The 18,867-nt window shown below is 27.3% G+C and overlaps 2 protein-coding genes across 2 annotated transcripts; both read left to right on the top strand.

Annotated features, from left to right (window-relative positions):
* The first annotated feature begins 319 nt into the window (after window positions 1-319).
* On the top strand, window positions 320-7,553 carry LOC110618546 (protein GET4). The gene is made up of 12 exons (XM_021761690.2): window positions 320-475; window positions 1,089-1,168; window positions 1,269-1,347; window positions 2,102-2,183; window positions 2,715-2,877; window positions 3,702-3,792; window positions 4,823-4,906; window positions 5,329-5,375; window positions 5,539-5,667; window positions 6,734-6,818; window positions 7,017-7,097; window positions 7,263-7,553. The coding sequence occupies exons 1-12, from the start codon at window positions 428-430 to the stop codon at window positions 7,269-7,271; spliced, it is 978 nt and encodes a 325-aa protein (XP_021617382.1). The 5' UTR covers window positions 320-427; the 3' UTR covers window positions 7,272-7,553.
* Window positions 7,554-16,758: 9,205 nt separating this feature from the next.
* On the top strand, window positions 16,759-18,117 carry LOC110619151 (LOB domain-containing protein 1). The gene is made up of 2 exons (XM_021762410.2): window positions 16,759-17,156; window positions 17,457-18,117. The coding sequence occupies exons 1-2, from the start codon at window positions 16,836-16,838 to the stop codon at window positions 17,784-17,786; spliced, it is 651 nt and encodes a 216-aa protein (XP_021618102.1). The 5' UTR covers window positions 16,759-16,835; the 3' UTR covers window positions 17,787-18,117.
* Window positions 18,118-18,867: the final 750 nt, after the last annotated feature.

Raw genomic sequence — 18,867 nt, forward strand, 5'->3', positions numbered from 1 at the left:
TAAGGGTTGTAAAAATTAAAATTTATAATGTACACATAAAATTAATATTTGAGAAAATTATTCTTTAATTTTTATAATTTAGAAAAAATCATTATTGAATTTTTAATTTTGAAAAACAGATTAAAGTACTTTTGAAGTTTTAAAAAATTATTAATTAATTTTAATAGTTAATTATTAAAAATTAAAAAAATTAAAATATTTAAAATACTCTCGAAAATAAATAACCAGTATTTTTTTGAATATTTAACATAATAAAATTTTTTTTATAAAAGATAAAAAATAAAGAGAACATTATGTGTCGAATTCTGCTTAATTCATTGCTGAGCTTTTAACACAAACACCTATATATATATACAAAAATTGATATACAGATTAGATCCATTTGTTATCGAAGAAGAAGGAAGAAGAAGGAGGAGGAGGAGACGATATGTCGCGAGAAAGATTGAGAAGAGCCAATCTACCTCCTGTTCAAGAGGTGCATGAATTACGAATTGTCTTTCTCTGTTTGGTTTCTGAGAAAATGAATCGATCCTTTACTCTCTTTTGTTGCCCTGTTTCTCCAGACTTTCGTCTATTTGAATTATTTTTTCCGCTGTTTGTGATTCTGGGCCCTAGTATATTAATAACATTTTCTCAGCACCCCAACGGAACCTAATTTATAAGAAATCAAAATTTAGAATAAGGTTGTTCTTCTTGTTATTCTTCTTGTGCACTGTACGGTTGGGATTGGGTAGCCTATGAAGAAAATAATTTTTTTAAGAATTTGATATTTTTGATTGCATATTGTTTTCGTTTTATTTTAATTTTAAAAGCTAGTTAAGCTCTCATTTTATTTCAAAAAAAGGCTCTCATTTCTTAATTGGAATCCATAAAGTTGGATTTTAACGATTTATGCAGGTAGGAAATGGGCTAGCAATGCATCTCCACCATTTGAGCTTTTGATAATATAACAATGTTCTGATTTTCATGATCAGATAAAAGAAAATGAAATGATTTTATGCATGTGGTGGATTCATTTCCTTAGCTGCAATGTAATGGACAAGATTTCCTGTAACAATTTTTTAGATTTTTTTGGATGTTAATTGCAGAATATTGACAAGTTGGAGAAAGTAATAAATGACGGTAATTGCTACGGAGCACAACAGATGTACAAGTCACTCAGTTCGCGGTACAATCATATGGTTTGGTTGTTTGTTTGATTGGATCTTGATTTAATATGATTTATTAATAAAGTGGTGTTTCTTTTTTTATTTTTATTATTTTTATAGATATTCATCTGCGGAGAGATATTCTGAAGCTTTGGATTTACTTCAGTCAGGTGCTTGCCTTCAACTGAAACATGGCCAGGTTATTTTCTTTCAACTCCATTTCTAAATTAGTTTTGTGATTGCAGTTTTCTATGCTAATTGACCGGTTGAAGCCAATGAGCGTGCATAATTTTGATTCATTTAATATTAGATCTAGGTGCTGGTGTTTCTTATTTTGTTTCTATAAGCAGATGATTGGCCTATGTTATGGCTGTTTGGATGTCAGTTGAATTATGAAAAATATCAAGGTTCTATTTAGATCTTAAGACACTTTTTTTGACATTGGTGATGAATATTGGACTGACTTTGAAGTTGAATAGTTGCCTATCAAAAGAAGATACAAATAAAAGAAATCTCAATGATTGTGGAGCATGTTGGATTATCAAGCCCATAAATCAGGCAGCTGTCTGCTGGAAATTGCAGTTTTCTATCAAGAAATTTGAAGTTTTCGGGTGTTTGTATGGATGCACAAAAAACTATCATCCTGTGAGTTAAAAAAAAAAACAACAATGCATATCTTAGATGGGGTGATTCCGGTGAAATGGGATTTGATTGTTGACTTGAAAGTTTATTGGAGTGAGTGCAATCTTCTAAAATTAAAAAATGAACCAAGCTTGGTCCTTATGACACTACTCCTTCCATTTTGACATGTATTTATATATTCATTGTTTGCCTAAGGCCAACACTTCATAAGTGTGCATTGTGTGGGAGAAGAACAAAGCATAAAAATTGGGCATAAAGAAATATTTTACTAGATTATCAAATATTCTCTGTTTGAAATGCAATAATTTCAGGTAACTTGTGGATCAGAGCTTGCTGTGATGTTTGTTGAGACACTTGTTAAGGGAAAAGTTCCTTACAATGATGATTCACTTGGTCAGTGTACTCCCTTTAACTTTCCCTTGGTTAACTGTTGATGCTGTGAAGTTATTGTTAAAAGTTAATGCTTTCTATCTCTTCCTTAGTCTTTTGATGATGTAAGGATGTAGAACCACAAACAAATAGAACAGACAAAAGAATAAAATGTTGGAAAGTGATGCTTTTGAATTTTAGTTAATTCTCAATTTTTTTAAAAAAGAAAACTAGTGTTAAAACCCCTTTATAATACTTTTATATAGGGTAATAAACCAATTCCAGCCTTAATAACTATGTCAAATACCAAAAATACTCTAAATAATTGAAATTCTGAAACATAATTGAATTCTTAATTTTTTTTTAAAGTCTGTGGTACATACACTTGTAGTCTTTAACAACTGATATCACCAAGTGTAAATTTGAGTGTCTTTAAAGTTTTCTTAGAAGTAAGTCAGCAAAATTGTGATATCTGGTGTTCTTGTAGTGATGGCTACTGCCAGTTTAGTTTTTAGATGCATTTTGTTTGTGATTGTGACAAAATATCAATCTTAGATCGTGTCAGGAAAATCTACAAGATGTTTCCTCTAGTTCCTCTGCCGCAAAACTTGGGGGACTTAGGGGATGATGATGCTGATGTGCAACAACTCAGTGAAGCCATTGGGGCAGCAAAAACACGTGTAGAATGCTGCTCCTCTTTCTTAAAAGCTGCTATTAGGTAAGATTTGTTTGTAGCCTTCTTTACAAGGTAATATAACTGTGTTTCATGAGATAAGATGGGCTCCTCAGTGCTCACCATTTATTGATAGTTATTAGAGCTTTAGACTCCCATGTTGGCTGTCAAAAGTTTTGACATGGAGGTATGCTTGTAATGAACACTCAATCTGATGCCTCCACCAATTGTCATTGGATGCTTTATGTGGGGGTAGAATCAGGAATTATTTTTTTAGACTGCATGTGTAAAGCCTGTCATGTTTGTCTTGGTTTTATCAGTGTTTCCCTGGATTGGTGAATTGTTTGGTCTTATGGGGTGTATATGTGCATATGTGAATTTTAGACTCCTTAATAATGACTTCATTTTATATTCTACTGGTCTACGTTTATATCGTGGATGGCCTTAAGAGTTTGGTTTAGATGCTCTGACTGGAATAGTATGTGTGCATGGTGAATTTTAGACTGTTTAATATTTTTTCCATTTCTTATATTCTTCTGGTCTACATTTATATCATGCATGGCTTTTAAGAGTTTCATTTAGATGCCATAACTGGAAGAATGGGAGAAGGGGAAGGATAAAAATGTGAAGTGCATATTCTGTATAAAATGGGACAAATTAGTTGAGATGAAGAGGGTGTAACAGTAGAGGGCTGTTTAAGAGTGAAGGAAGGATATATGAGGGAGGAAGAAATATGCATCCATGTCTGCAACGAAAAGATATATGTGGAACTGTGGATGTGACTGCTCTATAAAGACACTCACATAGTGACCGTTCTGCAGCACTTCATTTTAGTGCATTATTAATTTTTAGTCATTTTTGTTGTTTAGGTGGTCTGCAGAGTTTGGAGCTCATAAGATGGGATCCCCACAACTACATGTTATGCTAGCTGAATATCTATTTTCTGAATCCCCTGAGTTGGTAGGTTTGACATGAAGATTTAAGCCTCTTGGGTTGTTTTTGCTTCCTGTTTTCACTCAATTTTTGCCTGCAGTATTATGCTCCACAAATTATTTCTCCTTAGATGAAATTGATGAGGTTAAGAAATATGTAAAGTTGCTTAGACTCTTGCAGACATAAATGAATTGACTGAATGTGCAAATAAATGCTAATGTCACTGAGCATCATAATATCATGCTGACAATGCATTGAACATGTCAATTCTATTTTTTGTCTTCTTATCTATTAGAATAAATTAAATCTTCTAGAGTATAGTGTATGGCCATTTCTTTGTCCTAGTATCACATCATAGTGGTGTCAGAATGGATATTTCCTTCACAACATGATCACTACAAGTTTTTATAACCCATATTTGGGATATTATACCTCTCCATATATATACTCATTATTTTTCCATATTTTTCTTCTCCTTATATTGTTTTTTCTGAATATGTCCACATTTTAGATGCAAGTTCATGTTCCTGATACTCTGTTTCAATTAGGAACCATTGCTTGCTTTATAGCCTTAGACAGTTTGGATGTTTGTTCGATTCATTTGATTTGGCTAACTTGTAGCTGATGTTTATCATAGTTTTTTAGAGTCAATTTCGCTATTCTGTTATATGGATGGACATGTAGATGTTCTTATAGTATTTTAGATTTAGAGTCACTTGCACAATTGTTTCTGTTATGGATAAAATGTTTTGCACCTTAAATTGCTTGAATAAATGCAGTGCAATGATATTTAAGTCAAACTTTTGTTGATTTCATTCAAATTGTTCTGATATTTTTTCCATTAGAATTATTTCATTGGTGATCTATAATTTAAAGGTCCATACTATGCCTTTTGTCATGCTGAGGTTATTTTTTCTCTGCTATGGCCAGCCCTGTGTATTGCTTTTATGCAGCTTATTCCTAGAGCAAATATCATTTTGTTAAGACGTTGAGGTTACACCTTACATAATCTTGGGGAAATCTTTTCATGGCATCATACATTTATGCTTCTTTGCAGGACATGGCTAGAATAACATATCATTTTGTTCGAGGTGATGACCCCAAGAAGTTTGGATCTACTATAGTCAATTTTATGGGCAAGGTTAGTCTTCAAAATTCAGTGCTAAGGATGATAAGGCATAAATTAACTGAAATGTGCAGTTAGACGTTATGCTTTCGATAGCTATCCTCAATAGGTTGTATAAGATGTTGTAATGTGTATAGTTAGGTAGTTAGTATTGGATTTATTTCATCTCCAGTTTCTTTTTTCAATATGCATCATATTTCTTATTGATCACAAAACTCTCTTCTGCTAATATACAACTAATTGCTGGGTTGTTCAAGGTTATGGTTGTTGTAGTTTGATGCTATTCTCAGAAACTCTGGAAATTACTAAGTTTGGTAACTGGATCCCCATACTTTAGTAATTGGATCATACTTCTTTTTTTGGGTTTTATGCATACAAATTCAATTTATTGGACAGTAGTTTAATGGTTTCACCTGGTGTTCTTTTCAATTATGCAGTGTTATCCTGGTGAAGATGATCTGGCTATTGCACGGGCAGTTCTAATGTAAGCCTGTTTGGCAATTGCACATTGGCATATGATTCTACTGTTCTTATTGCTGTTGTTGTTGAATGCGACAATAGTGATCATAGGACCCAGTACTTCCCCTTAATGTATTTGTAAGTAGGTGAATTTCAATTTACAAGGTTAAAATTTCCTCTTCTTGTAGGTATTTGGCCATGGGTAATTTGAGAGATGCTAATTGCATGATGGATGAGATAAAGAAACAAGTGGAATCTAGAAAGATTGAGCTTCCTAAATCAGATTTAATGCGATATGTCAACTATCTTTTGCCCACGTAAGTTGTGCCTATGTTTCTTGTTCAGTAAAAGATGTATACTATGTGGATTCAGTATTGTTTAAGTTGCCTGAATTTGTTTTTTTTTCCTACTATACAGGAGGCTTGGCTTTTTATAATGGTTTACTTAGCATTGTTATTGGTGTAGATATGGAGAAAAGTACTATTTTTTAAATGTGTTGATCAAAACGCAATTAGGACAGTTTGTTTTTAAGGTAGATTTGAAATGTCATGGTCATAAAATCCAAAACAACTAGTTATGGTCATAAACTCCAAAACAAATAGGAATCAGTTTGAAACTGCTCTCTGCAACAGCATATTAAAAAAAAGGGTGTTTTAAAGGTACACTTTCAACCTTAATGCCAAACAACAGTGTGTTATGGGCCACTGTGATATTGGATCAGTAGAAGAGAAATGGAAAAATAAGGGGGGAAAAAGGAAAAGAGAAGAGAAGTTTCATTTTGGTGTTGTCAATGGTTAGCCTAATAGGAACATAGGATGACTACTCTAAGGGGGAAAAGGGAAAGTTCCAGGCTGGTAGGTACTAGAATTGAGCAGATAAAAAAGAAACAAGAGACTCGAAGAATGAGGTTGATTGATATTTTCTACAGAATCACAATTGATTGCACTCACATGCTGCTAGAAATTTACACCACTCCACTTTTATGGATGTCTTATCACTATAATTAAATGAATGAAAAATTAAAGAGGGACAATAAAAAAATCTCTGCTCTCTCCACATGTCAATAACATCAATGTGAATATGTTGAAGCTTCAAATTTTTGCCCTTTATCTGCCTCTGTTCTTTCTGTTTGTCGGAGCTTGCATGCCATACAAATTAAAACGATCTGGAATTGCTCTTGGAGCATTTTTTTATGATGCTTCAGTTAAACTATTTTTCTCTGTTAGATATCTGTTGCTATTGAGTCCAACAACAGTTACTCTGGTTGTCATTTTCTCAGTTTATCTTTGACATAGCATGGGTGCTTAAATAGGCTCTCATGTTCAGATTGCCAGTTTGAGGATCATTGCTATTGAATGTTTGTACAAATTCTTTCATTTGCAGGTTGCAGAGAGATTCTTTGCCTCTTTTTAATATGTTGAGAGTGAGTTACAAGGCAACTTTAGACAAGGAACCTGTATTCAATGAGGTATGTGGTGGCTATTACAACTATTACCGGTTCCAGATTGTTAAAAAATAGATATGTTATCCAACCCGATTTTGGCTTTTCTTTATGTAGATATTTTGAGTGACTCATGATAACTTAACTTTCTTTTCTAGTTTTTATTTCTTTAGCCTTTAATCAGCTCTCAATGGGTGTATGAATTCTAACATGATTATGGTTCAGTTGCTTGATGAAATTGCAGAGAAGTTTTATGGAGTCCCACGTAGAAATCCCCTGCAAGGAATGTTTGGAGATATTTTCAAGGTGAGATTTCTACAATAGAGATGTTTCTGCATCTGGTACTTAAACAATATGTTGGATAAGTATATAGAAAATATTCCCTTTTTTTTTTGGTTTCCTGAACAAAATAATGTAGTACTTTTATAGGAAGTGGAAAACTTATTTGGGAAGTGGTGTTCACTTTTGCAGATGATGTAATCTCACCAATGTGAAGAGGGTTTCAATCTCTTGAGACAATTGACAGTACCTCCTGCAATTCAATTTTTGATGTTTGTTTAAATGGAGTAATTCATTATTAGTTTGGTCTGTTTCTGATAGCTGTATTATCATTTTTTTTTTTGAACAACAGTATTTCTTATAATTAAACAATTGGGTATAGATTCCCTATTCTGGTTTGCTATTTGTAATCTTGAATTGGGTGGAAAGCTTGTGTTTTCCCACAATTTTTTTTTATGCCCAGCATTTGCTAGATTTCTCTTATACCCTATGATTAATTCTTTGTTTATCCGTCTTCTAAACGATAACAACATGCCATTGAAAACCATTTTATGTTACTTTTCATTGAGTCTAGACTCTCGTGGTTTGGTTTGATTGAAAGAGCTTTAGAAAAAACTTAACCGTTTTAAACACCACTTGAGAGGTTGCTTTTTCCCCATGGGAGACTCAGAAGCGATGACCTCTGCCTCCCCTTTCCTGAATCACTCAAGAGTTAAGAGACTTGTGTGACTAGTCGTAGGCACAAGAATGTTAACTGCACAATGGAGCTTCTTTTTTGGCCTTGGTTAGGTTTTGCCAGCCATGCATACCTCTTTTTGGATCCGGTGGTTAGCTATAGTTCAATATCCAAATAATGTTGCTCATCATATAATTCTGGATATTTTAGAAAGGCAAGCTAAATGAGGCTAGGATTTGGATTTGGAGTTGGATATGAAAAGTAAAGGGTTATTGCCGGTATACTTATAAAATATTTTTGTTACTGGATACTGCAAGTGGTGGTGGTTGTAGCTTGTAGCAGGCAGCTCAAGTAATTGAATTTAATGAATGTGTTGTTGGCAAATTGAGACACTGAGATTTTGAATTAATGATGTCTAAATGTTTGTTGTTTGATCTGTGCAGTCATTATGGGCAATTACATATTTATATTTTTATGTGAAATAGGTAAACATTTGAAATAAAATTGTAATTATTAAATACTTGTAGGTTATAATTCTAATTCAGGTGTTATGTATGTTAATTTCAATTAGTATAACAGTGTAAATGTATATTCAGCCTAGGAAATATTGTTGTAGGATGTGAGCGGGAAAAGAATTAAAAAAAAAAAAAAAAAAGGAATGTGAAATATTGTTATAGTCTGAAATCCCGCCGATAGAAATTCTAATCTCAAGCATTGTTGGAAATAGATTTTAGGAGAGGAAAGGGCAAAATCTAAGGCTTTACATTTTTAATATTTAAAATTTTAAAAAATCAGTCGGTAAAAATTGTTTAATTAAAGGGACAATTAAGATTTTTTTTAATATGACATTTATTAAAATAGAAAGTAATGTCTTAATTTTAAATATTTTATTGGCATTACTTGACTTTATATATAATTTTATTAGAATTCTTTATTTTTTAAGTGCTATAATTAAACAATGAAAAATAATTTATTTTTTTAACAAACTATTTTTCTAAAAAATATAAGAGTAAATAAATAGATTAAGCAAAGTTTAAAGAGTATAAATTTAATTCTCAAAACTTTTAAAAAAATTTAACCGAAGTAAACAAAATATTAATTTTTTATTAAATTAATTTCGAATAACTCATAAATAACTTAATTTATATATAAAATAATATATTTAAAATTAAATAATTTTAATTAAATATGTAGATTAACAAGTCAATTTATAAACTTATAAATGAATAAATTTTTAAATTTTAACTAGTCAAATATACACAACTTCAAAATTTAATTTATTTATTAGATAAATCTAAAAGTCAAGTTTAAATGTGATTTGTTTAATAAAAAAGTAAATTTTAAATAACTTATACGCAGTTTATTTTATTTATAATTTTTAAAAAATATTTTTTTATCAAACAAATTGTGCTTAAATTATAAAATTTTACTTTCAAAATTTTATAAAATAAGATGTCCTAACATATGATATCACACAATCATAATATTAAAAGCAAAATATATAGATTTTTCAAAGCACTCTTCTTAAGAAAGAAGTGAAAAAAACTTGCTATCTTTGGTATTTGTAAAGTAGTTTGTGAAGCTACTAGGAAGATGTGTATTCCCAAAGTATTTTTGTCATTTGTGTAAAGTCAAGCAAAATGAGCATTACCATCTAAACTATACTATTGACCTAGACTTTGTCAAATTAAGACCAAAGTCACCAACTCTTCTGTTTAGTTCCTCTAAAGTCCACCATTTTACAACTATTCCCTACAAAGATTATCTTATGATTTTTAATTATTTCAAAATAAAATTACTATTAAGTCCCTTAATTTTAAAAACATTTCACTAATTTATCTATATTTTAAAACAATTCAATTAATATCATCTATTTTACAAAAACAAATTGTTTAGTCCTGTAAATTAAAAAGCTTTCACATTGATTAAAAAAATAATTTTTTCTATTATAAAATGTAAAACATAATTTAAAATAGGATAAACTAACTAATTTTCTAAATATCTGAGGATCTAATAGTAATTCTCCTTTTTTTAAATCAAATATCTAATGCCTCCAATGTGCCTACCAATTTTACCTTCCTTTTTCTCCATATCCCCATTAGAGAATCTATTTCTTTATCTACAATGAGATTGTGACTTATTTTCTTTTGCAATTAACAAATCTTTATGGGTACCCAATAGACAACTAATTATTGTAGGCCCAACTAACTTTGTGCTAAACTTGTTTATTTTATTTATTAAATTAAATGTTTAGGTACCAAACTTTCACTACTTGACTTCAAGCAGCAAGAACTTCCAATAATCCCTTTTTGATTCACACCCCATTCTAACAACTCTTTGCAATTATGTTTTAATTAAATAAAAAATTTAACTTTAAAACTGAAACCGAAATCGCTTATTAAAATTCTCGATTCTAAACTCTCGTAATGAAAATCGAAAATGGTTAATGCTGGTATGTAAAGTGAAAACTTCTAGCATGAAATTGAAGAAAAGGGTTTTTTTTTTTTGAGAAAAAAAAAAGGATGGAAATGGCATCCCCACAAGTTGGATCTTGACCCTTGTGTGTTGGGGTAGGAGAAGTGGCATCCAACTTTGCACTTTGATTGATTGACATGTTCCTCACTATGACAGTTTTCTAGCCAAGACTTAGAAAAAAAGGTTATATTAAACATTTTCTTCTTATTGATTAAGATTTAAAAGAAAATTAAGATCAAGATTTTTGTTGTTCATGAATTGAATTAAATGTTTTTTTAAGGTTGTCAACATGGTAAGACTTGAGTTCTTCTTCCTCAAAACAATTGGTATCAATTGCTTTGGGGAATTCTACAATTCTCTTTCCTTCTCACCTTCCATCATTCCATGGCTGAATACTAAATTTTATAGAAAATATAAAAGAAAAGAAAATTACTTAATTAGACATTTTCCATAACATTGTAAATCCACTAAAAATTAATTTAATTATTTTAATTTAAGAATTTTGAATTTTAATTTCTTGAAAACCAATTATTTTAATTTATTTTTAAAAGAAATGCATGAATAGCCAATTGAAAGCAACCTGAAGCCAAATTATTCTGCATATGTATAAAATATATGAAAATAAAATGTTGAATTTGCAGCTTATTTAGTTGAAAAGGTGACTAATTTGAAAACGAAGATTAAGCAAAATAAAATAACTAAATAAAAATTCTACAAATAATCCTATCCAACTAAGCAATGACGCGTGGACCTTAATCGAATTAAACCTAATCTAATGTACAGCTGCTTTGCTTAGGATTTAATTAGGCAGTGATTATGACAAGGTGGCTGCTAATCTTTTTAACTTTATATATATATTAAAATTTAATTAATTAATAAAATAATTATAAATAATAAAATACCCACTCACAAATTTATTTAATCTGGTGATAAATATATCTGAATAAATTTCAGAGATCTCAGATTTTATTATTTTAATTCTCTTCTATTTAAAAAAAAAAAATAAAATAATTCATTATTATTTGATTTAAAATATATATATTTTTTGGAATTTAAATTTAATAAATTTTAACCCTTTTCCAAAATCATAAAATATGAATTTGAATTTTCATTAAAATTAAATATTATTTGAATTAATTATTAATGAATAAAGTGAATACACAAATTAATAAATAATTTATTATGACATCATACATGATTGTATAACAACATTGAAATTAGTATGAACATGTTGAAAAAAAAAATTTAAGATGATAAAGTTTATCCATATTATTAGATATTTTTTATAATTTTTATTAATTAATATGTTTTAAATTTTTAATACTTCACAAGGCACATTATTAAAAATTCTAAATTTGTTGTAGTTTTTCTTTTTCTAACCTATAAAATTATATATTTAAGCCTTAATAGTTATCTTCTTAATTTTTAATAATATATATATATATAAATAATTAAAATTATTAAAAAGATAAATAAACCGAGTCGAGTCGAATTAAATTTAATTTCTTATAATTTTTTTAAATTAATTTAAAATTAATAAACTTAAAAAATTTATATTTAACTCATGAAAATATATATAAAATTTCAATTTATTTTTCTAGTAATTTCATTCTATTTAACGAGTCTATTCGCTAACTTGTTTATAAATTTGAAAATGAATCGAATTCATAAAATATTATAAAGTTTAAATTTAATTTATTTATTAAATGAGAATAAAAAGTAAGCTCAATTTTAACTCTAAACGAGTTAAGGTCGGTCAGATTTTTATCAAATTAAATTTCGAATAGTTTATAAATAATTTAATTTATTTATACTATTAAAATTATAAAAAAATAAAAAATTACGATAAATTAACATTTCAGATTAATTATATTGAGCGGTGAAAAAAAAAGCATATTCTAAAATTAAAATAAAATGAATAAAGTGAAAAATAATCGTTTGCTAACTAATTAAGTAAGGTATTGATTAGAGAGAGAGAGAGAGAGAGATTAATGGTATTTAAAAGTCTAACAAGTCATAATCGCATAGCATGCATGATGTTGAAATGCGTACTTAATTTAATGGGTTTGGAAAATAAATCAACTGATTGATTTAATTAACATAATTTTTCTTAGATATTTTTGTTTTTTAATTAATATAAATAAATATATTTATAATCTGGTCACAAATAAGCTGATTAATGGAAAAATCCATTTTCTATATCTCACTTTTGATTTCATCCATTTGCAATATTTAATTTTTATAAATAAAATTAAATATTAATTAATTTTAGAATTAAAAGTTATTTATTGTTGCATGTAAATTATAGAACCTTCCTGTCTTCTCTTTATAAAAGGAGTGCATACCATCCCACCAACAGAATAAAACTTTTTGTGTTTTCAACTTTTTTTTTCTGCAATATTTGCCTTTGATTTGACAATTCTGCAAGGTGACACTGATAATTTATCCTTCATTTTATTTATTTATTTATTTATTTCTGAAATTTCCTTGATTTTATTTTTAAATCTTTTGGAATTTGTTAGACTAAAATTTACTTAAATTTCAAAATTAGTTTTGTAGTTATATATATTGCTCAAAGAAACTTGATTGCTATGAAGTTATACTGTGGCTCTGAGCCGTAGTTGAGAAAAATAAAATATTAAAAAATAATTTTTATATAATTTAATAATAAAAATATTAAAATAATAAAACAATTTTTAAAATGGTACTTTTTTAAAAAATAATTTTTTAAAATTATTTATAAGTGCTCATATTTTATCTAAATTATATTTGAATTGGATTGATATATTAAAAAAAATACTCTCAATAAATATTTACTTTATATATAAAAATTAAATATTCGATCACATTTAAAAAAATATATATTAAATCGTTTATCAATACTAATCAGTATTTGAAAACTAATTTTATTATGGTAAAAGATTGAATTTGTCTTTAAATTATAAAATAAAAAACTCAGAGTATTAGTGTAAGAGAATAATGTGTATTTATCTTTGTAATTATTTTTCTTTTATATCGTAAGAAAATAAAGATAAATATAGTATTTTCTAATAATTCGGCAATGATGTGGTTGGCTCATTAATAAAAAAATCTTCATCAACTAATTGGTCAGAAATCTCGTGATTGCAGACATAAAAAATATCTGTTAAATTAAAGTTATTTAACCATAACTTCCTTATGGAGACTCGCAAGTCTATTCGATCTGAAACTGATTTATTTTGAAACCGACTTAAAATGTCTTGATCTTATTTTCTATGGATGAAACCGTATATTAATTTATCAAATCTTTTTATGTAACCTTATTTTATCAGCTTACTGTCTATTTTAAATGAGTTTTATCAATTTATAATTACACTTTTATAATAGTAATATGCAGCAATCATACATTATTGATATAAATTTATAACAATATGGTCATAGATGTTTCACAAGAAAATTATATTTGTTGCTAAAAAATAATAGAAATAAATCTAATTAAATCTATTTATTTTATTTTCAAAGACTAAATAAGTCTAATTTAAATTTTTAAACCAATTAAGCTCTCATATTATTATCTAAGGTTAATATGTTTTCATTTAATATAATATTAATTTTTAATAATAAAATATTATTTTTTTTAATTTTAAAAATTATTTATTATTTAAATTTTTATGTTAATTAAAATGTTAAATTTTTAATATTTCAAATTATAAAAAATAATATTATATTATATTAGAATTTATTTAACACTCAACTAAAATACATGAATTTATTAGTTTAAAATTTTAAGAAATAACTTTCTTAAATTTTAAAAAAATTAAAAAAATATATCAGCCGAATATATCAACTTTCTCAAAACTTAAAATTCAGTAAACTTAATCTCAACAGAATAAAGCCGTAATCTCCAGTTGCATGAAGGCGACAAATGTCCCAAAACTTTCCCAAAATCCCTAAACAAATCTCTCAATTCCAAACATTCAACTTTACTCAAAGCCACTACTTGCTGGGACCCTTTTTTTGTTTTTTTCCCCTCACAAAATTATTTTTTAAAACTACTGTTTATGAAAATCAAATTAATTGATAGAGATTCTGGTTATTATTACTTGATTTTCAAGTAAAAACCCCCCTTTTGATCTCTTTGAAACTTATGTCTTGTCCCCCCCTTAGACTTATTTTGTTTTGATTTAGAATATTTTATATTCTAATTATACTATTTGAGAAGTATACGTTCAAGAAATATTATGCTCTTAAATTGCAAAATTAATAATATTATTTTTATTAAAAATACTATTTAATTTTTATAAAAAAATTATTATTAATTTTAAATAATATATTAAAATTAGAGACGAATTCGGAGTGAGACTTAAAAGCATAGCCCTTGAAAAAATTTAAAGGGAAAATTACTTTTTAGTCTCTGAGATTTAACGTAATTAACACTTCTGTCCCTCTATTTTGGCGACCCAACACTTAAGTCCTTCACTTTATTTTCTGTCCAAATTCGTAGTCCTTCAGTCCAAAATAGCCGTTTGGAACACGTGAATTGACAAAATTAACTCTCACTAAACCCAAACTCAAATGTCTCTTCTTCTTCTTTTTCTTATTCTTCCTACCCTTTCTGCAACTTTTTTTTTTTTTCTTCTTCTTCTTCTTCTTCTTCCTACCCTTTCTGCAACTTCTTCTTCTTCTTCTTTTTTCTTCTTCTTCTTACCCTTTCTTCCTACCCTTTCTGCAACTTCTTCTTCTTCTTTTTCTTCCTACCATTTCTACAACTTCTTCTTTTTCTTCTTCTTCCTACTCTTTCTGCAACTGGAGAAAACATGAAAGAAAAAAAAAAAGAATTTCACATTAAGAGAATGGTACTTTTGAAAAAAATTATCTCTCTCACCTTTGACCTTTTGACCAAACGGTTTAAATGGACGGAAGGACTATGAATTTGGACGGAAGAGAAAGTGAGGGACTTAAATGTTGGATCGCCAAAATAGAAGAACAGAAGTACGTTAAATCTCAAGAATTAAAAAGTATTTTTTTCAATTTTAAATTTTATAAAGGTATTTAGATAGTTCTACATATAACAGTAAAAATTACTATTAAAATTTCTGTATATTTAAAAGATTTATTATTTAAATTTTATTTTAAAATTACTCAATTAACATATACGGTATAAAATTAATTTTTTAATATTTTTATCAAATAAATTTTTATCCATCTTCAATATTATTTAGTTTATTTAATTTTAATTTTAATTGTATTTATCTCTCTCATTTTGTATTTTTTCCAATGCAAAAATATTATTTTTCATTTTTAAAATTTTAACTACAATATGTAATTTTTTAAAAATATTCATTTATTTATTATATAATTTAATTTTATATGCTATTTTGATTATTAAGAAATAATTATCTCACTTAATTATAATTAAAATTATTTGTTAACCTACATAAATTTAAAGAAATAAATTTTAAATTTTTATAAATAAAAATAGTTTATGAATAATATTTTACTAATTAATGAGTTTTATGTATTATTTAAATTTAAAAAATAATTTAATTTTAAAAATATAATTTTAATGAGTAATAAGTTAGATAATTTAAATTTAAAAATACTTAAATATAAATCACGTATTATTTTTATAGCTAATAGGTTAGATTATTTAAATTTAAGAAAATAAAATGAAAATATTAATTCAATAACTAATAAATTAGATAATTTAATTTAAAAATAAATAAATTTTATAGTAAATATTATATTGAATAGTTATGTTACTTTAATATTATTTTTTTATAAATTTATATGTCACAATCATATAAAAATAATTTTTCTACAATAAATATTTTTAGAAATTGATTTCATAATAAAATAAAAAATGAGCTATTAATTGATTTATATTAAAAAATATATTTATAAATATTAAAAATAAATATATTATTAATATATTTTAATTAATAAATAAATTGTAATTTAATTATAATATTTTATTAATTTTTTATAAATTTTTTAAATATCTATTTATTTTATATATTTTATTTTACATATTTTATTTACCATTAGTTAAAATCGAACCCAATAAAAGTTTTCGATCCATCTAGGACTAAAATGTAAGTAAAGTTTTATAAAATTTATTAATTAGTCAAACTATTAATTTTAATAATTAAATATTATACAAAAATTTACAATATTATCAATATAAAAAATTAAATAATAAATAATTTTATAAAATTAAGAAATTAATTAATGAAATTTTTTATATTATAAGAATTAAATATTAAAATATTTAATAATTAAAATTAATAAAATAATTAATTAATAAAATTTTAAAAATATTTTAACATAATTTTTAAAATTAAGAAATTAACGAAGGAGAGTTTTATTATACCTTAAAGATTAAATATTAAATTTCTCATATATGCGTAACGTGTGGTTGAGACTACGAATGTGTATTCAAACTGTGACAGCTGAAATACGTAAGCAGCTTTTAACAGGAATTTTGTACTATTTCAGCCTTCAATTCCTATAAATACCAACCACTTTTGGTCTTTGCTTTAACTAAAACCCACCACCACCACCGCCACCGCCACCTCTTCCTCTTCTCTTTTCATTCTCCTTCATCTTCTTCTTCTCTCTCTCTCGATCTCCAAATGGGGAACCTTGACAAAGCAGTTGCAGGCATAACTCCGATTGCTGTTCCTTCTCCATTCTCTTATTCTCCTCCTTCTTCTTCTCCTTCCCTATCTTCCCATTCTTCTCTTGGTCTTCCTTCTCCTTCTCAGTCTTCCCCAACTGCTCCTCCTCCTCCTCCTCCCTCTGTTGTTCTCAGCCCTTGTGCTGCCTGCAAAATCCTTCGCCGGCGATGTGTCGAGAAATGTGTTCTAGCTCCTTATTTTCCTCCCACTGAACCTTACAAGTTCACCATTGCTCATAGAGTCTTTGGAGCCAGTAACATCATCAAGTTCTTGCAGGTATATATAATTAACTTGTAATTTATTCCTTTACTATGATCTCATTGGCTTCCTTCAAAGGTTGACCAGAAAAAAAATATTGATTTTTTAAAAAAAAACAAAAATCTCTGTCAAATGGGAGAAAGGGTAATTTGTTTTCATGTAACTTTCTCCAAATAAATCAAATTCCACCAGCTTTATTAGAAAATAGCCAGAATTGGGTTTCATCACTTTTTCTTGTCATGATTCAGAAATTAAGGCAAAATTAATTATTCCTTTAAATTTGATTCAAAGAATTAATTATTTAAATTATATTTTCAGGAACTCCCAGAATCTCAGAGAGCAGATGCAGTAAGCAGCATGGTTTATGAAGCAAATGCAAGGATTAGAGACCCAGTTTATGGATGTGCAGGTGCAATTTGCCAACTTCAAAAGCAAGTAAATGAGCTTCAAGCTCAACTAGCCAAGGCACAAGCTGAAGTAGTAAACATGCAATGCCAACAAGCCAATTTGGTTGCTCTGATTTGCATGGAAATGACTCAATCTCATCATTATCAAGAACCCATTTTCCAGCAGCAACAATACATTGACACAAGCTGTTTCTTAGATGACACCAATTTGGCCACACCATGGGAGCCTCTATGGACATGAAAATTAATCCTAAATTATTATAATACTTCAAAAAGGGTCATTTAAAATAGAAAAAAAAAATCAATAAAGTCTATTTAACTAGTGTAAGATTGACCAGTGGAAGCTTTGAAAAAGAAACTGATGATGCTAATGGGGTGGCTCTCTCTCTCTCTCTCTTATTGATTAATTTTTCTAAGGCATGGAAATGAAAGACATGTCTAGCAATTGATTGAAAAAAGGTGGCAGAAAAAGAAAGGAGCTAGAGCTAGAGCTAGATCTAAATATAGAGAGAGGGAGTGATTTGTCCACTAATTATTCTTGGATCAATGAAATTTTATATATTGGTGACCTATTTTTTTTTTTCTATATGTGTTGTTTTCATGAGCTCATTGTCAAACTATCTATTGACCAATTTCTCAACTTATTAATTACTCATGCTAAATGTCTAGCTTATTTTTCCATAGAAGTATTAATGAAATCCATACTTTTTTGTGAAAATAGACGAAATTTTAGAATTTTTTTAGATAAAAATATTTATACATATATTTTTTTTATTTATTCTATATTTTATTCCCGTAATATGATATACACTAACTAACAGTCCGCAAAAATGTTTGTCGTATATATATAAAAGATTGTGTTAATAAATTTTACTTCAAATTCCACGATAATGGTATAAAAAAAAGAATTATAAGAAAGCATTTAAGTGATAAAAACTCTATTCGTCTCATAATTTTTATCCATTTTTTTGGATGTTACAAAATTATTATCCATTTTTTTTATAATTAATCATTATATTCCTATTTAATTTTATATTATTTATAAAAAATCTCTCAAAATATATTTTTAATATTTAATAAAATTTAATATTTTTAAGATGGATATAATTAAAAAATTAATATAAAGATTTCCAAATTATAAATATAATTTTATAAAAGTTAAATATTAAATATTGAATATAAAAAATTAGCTTATCAATTGAATTTTTGTGTAAAAAATAAAAAATTAAAACATGTATTTAGAAAAGAAAAAGCATAAAACTGATAATAAAGATAAAACGAGTGGCGTGTGATGGCCGCTGATTATCTTTATGGATTCAAAT

The sequence above is a fragment of the Manihot esculenta genome, chromosome 7 (genome assembly GCF_001659605.2).
Source record: "Manihot esculenta cultivar AM560-2 chromosome 7, M.esculenta_v8, whole genome shotgun sequence".
In the NCBI taxonomy this organism is placed as follows: Eukaryota; Viridiplantae; Streptophyta; class Magnoliopsida; order Malpighiales; family Euphorbiaceae; genus Manihot; species Manihot esculenta.

Coding starts and splice junctions, on each gene's coding strand:
- LOC110619151 (XM_021762410.2), top strand. CDS start 16,836: ATGGGGAACCTTGACAAAGCAGTTGCAGGCATAACTCCGATTGCTGTT. Junction 17,157..17,456: donor ACATCATCAAGTTCTTGCAG/GTATATATAATT, acceptor TTATATTTTCAG/GAACTCCCAGAATCTCAGAG.
- LOC110618546 (XM_021761690.2), top strand. CDS start 428: ATGTCGCGAGAAAGATTGAGAAGAGCCAATCTACCTCCTGTTCAAGAG. Junction 5,668..6,733: donor GTCAACTATCTTTTGCCCAC/GTAAGTTGTGCC, acceptor TTTCATTTGCAG/GTTGCAGAGAGATTCTTTGC. Junction 6,819..7,016: donor AGGAACCTGTATTCAATGAG/GTATGTGGTGGC, acceptor ATTATGGTTCAG/TTGCTTGATGAAATTGCAGA.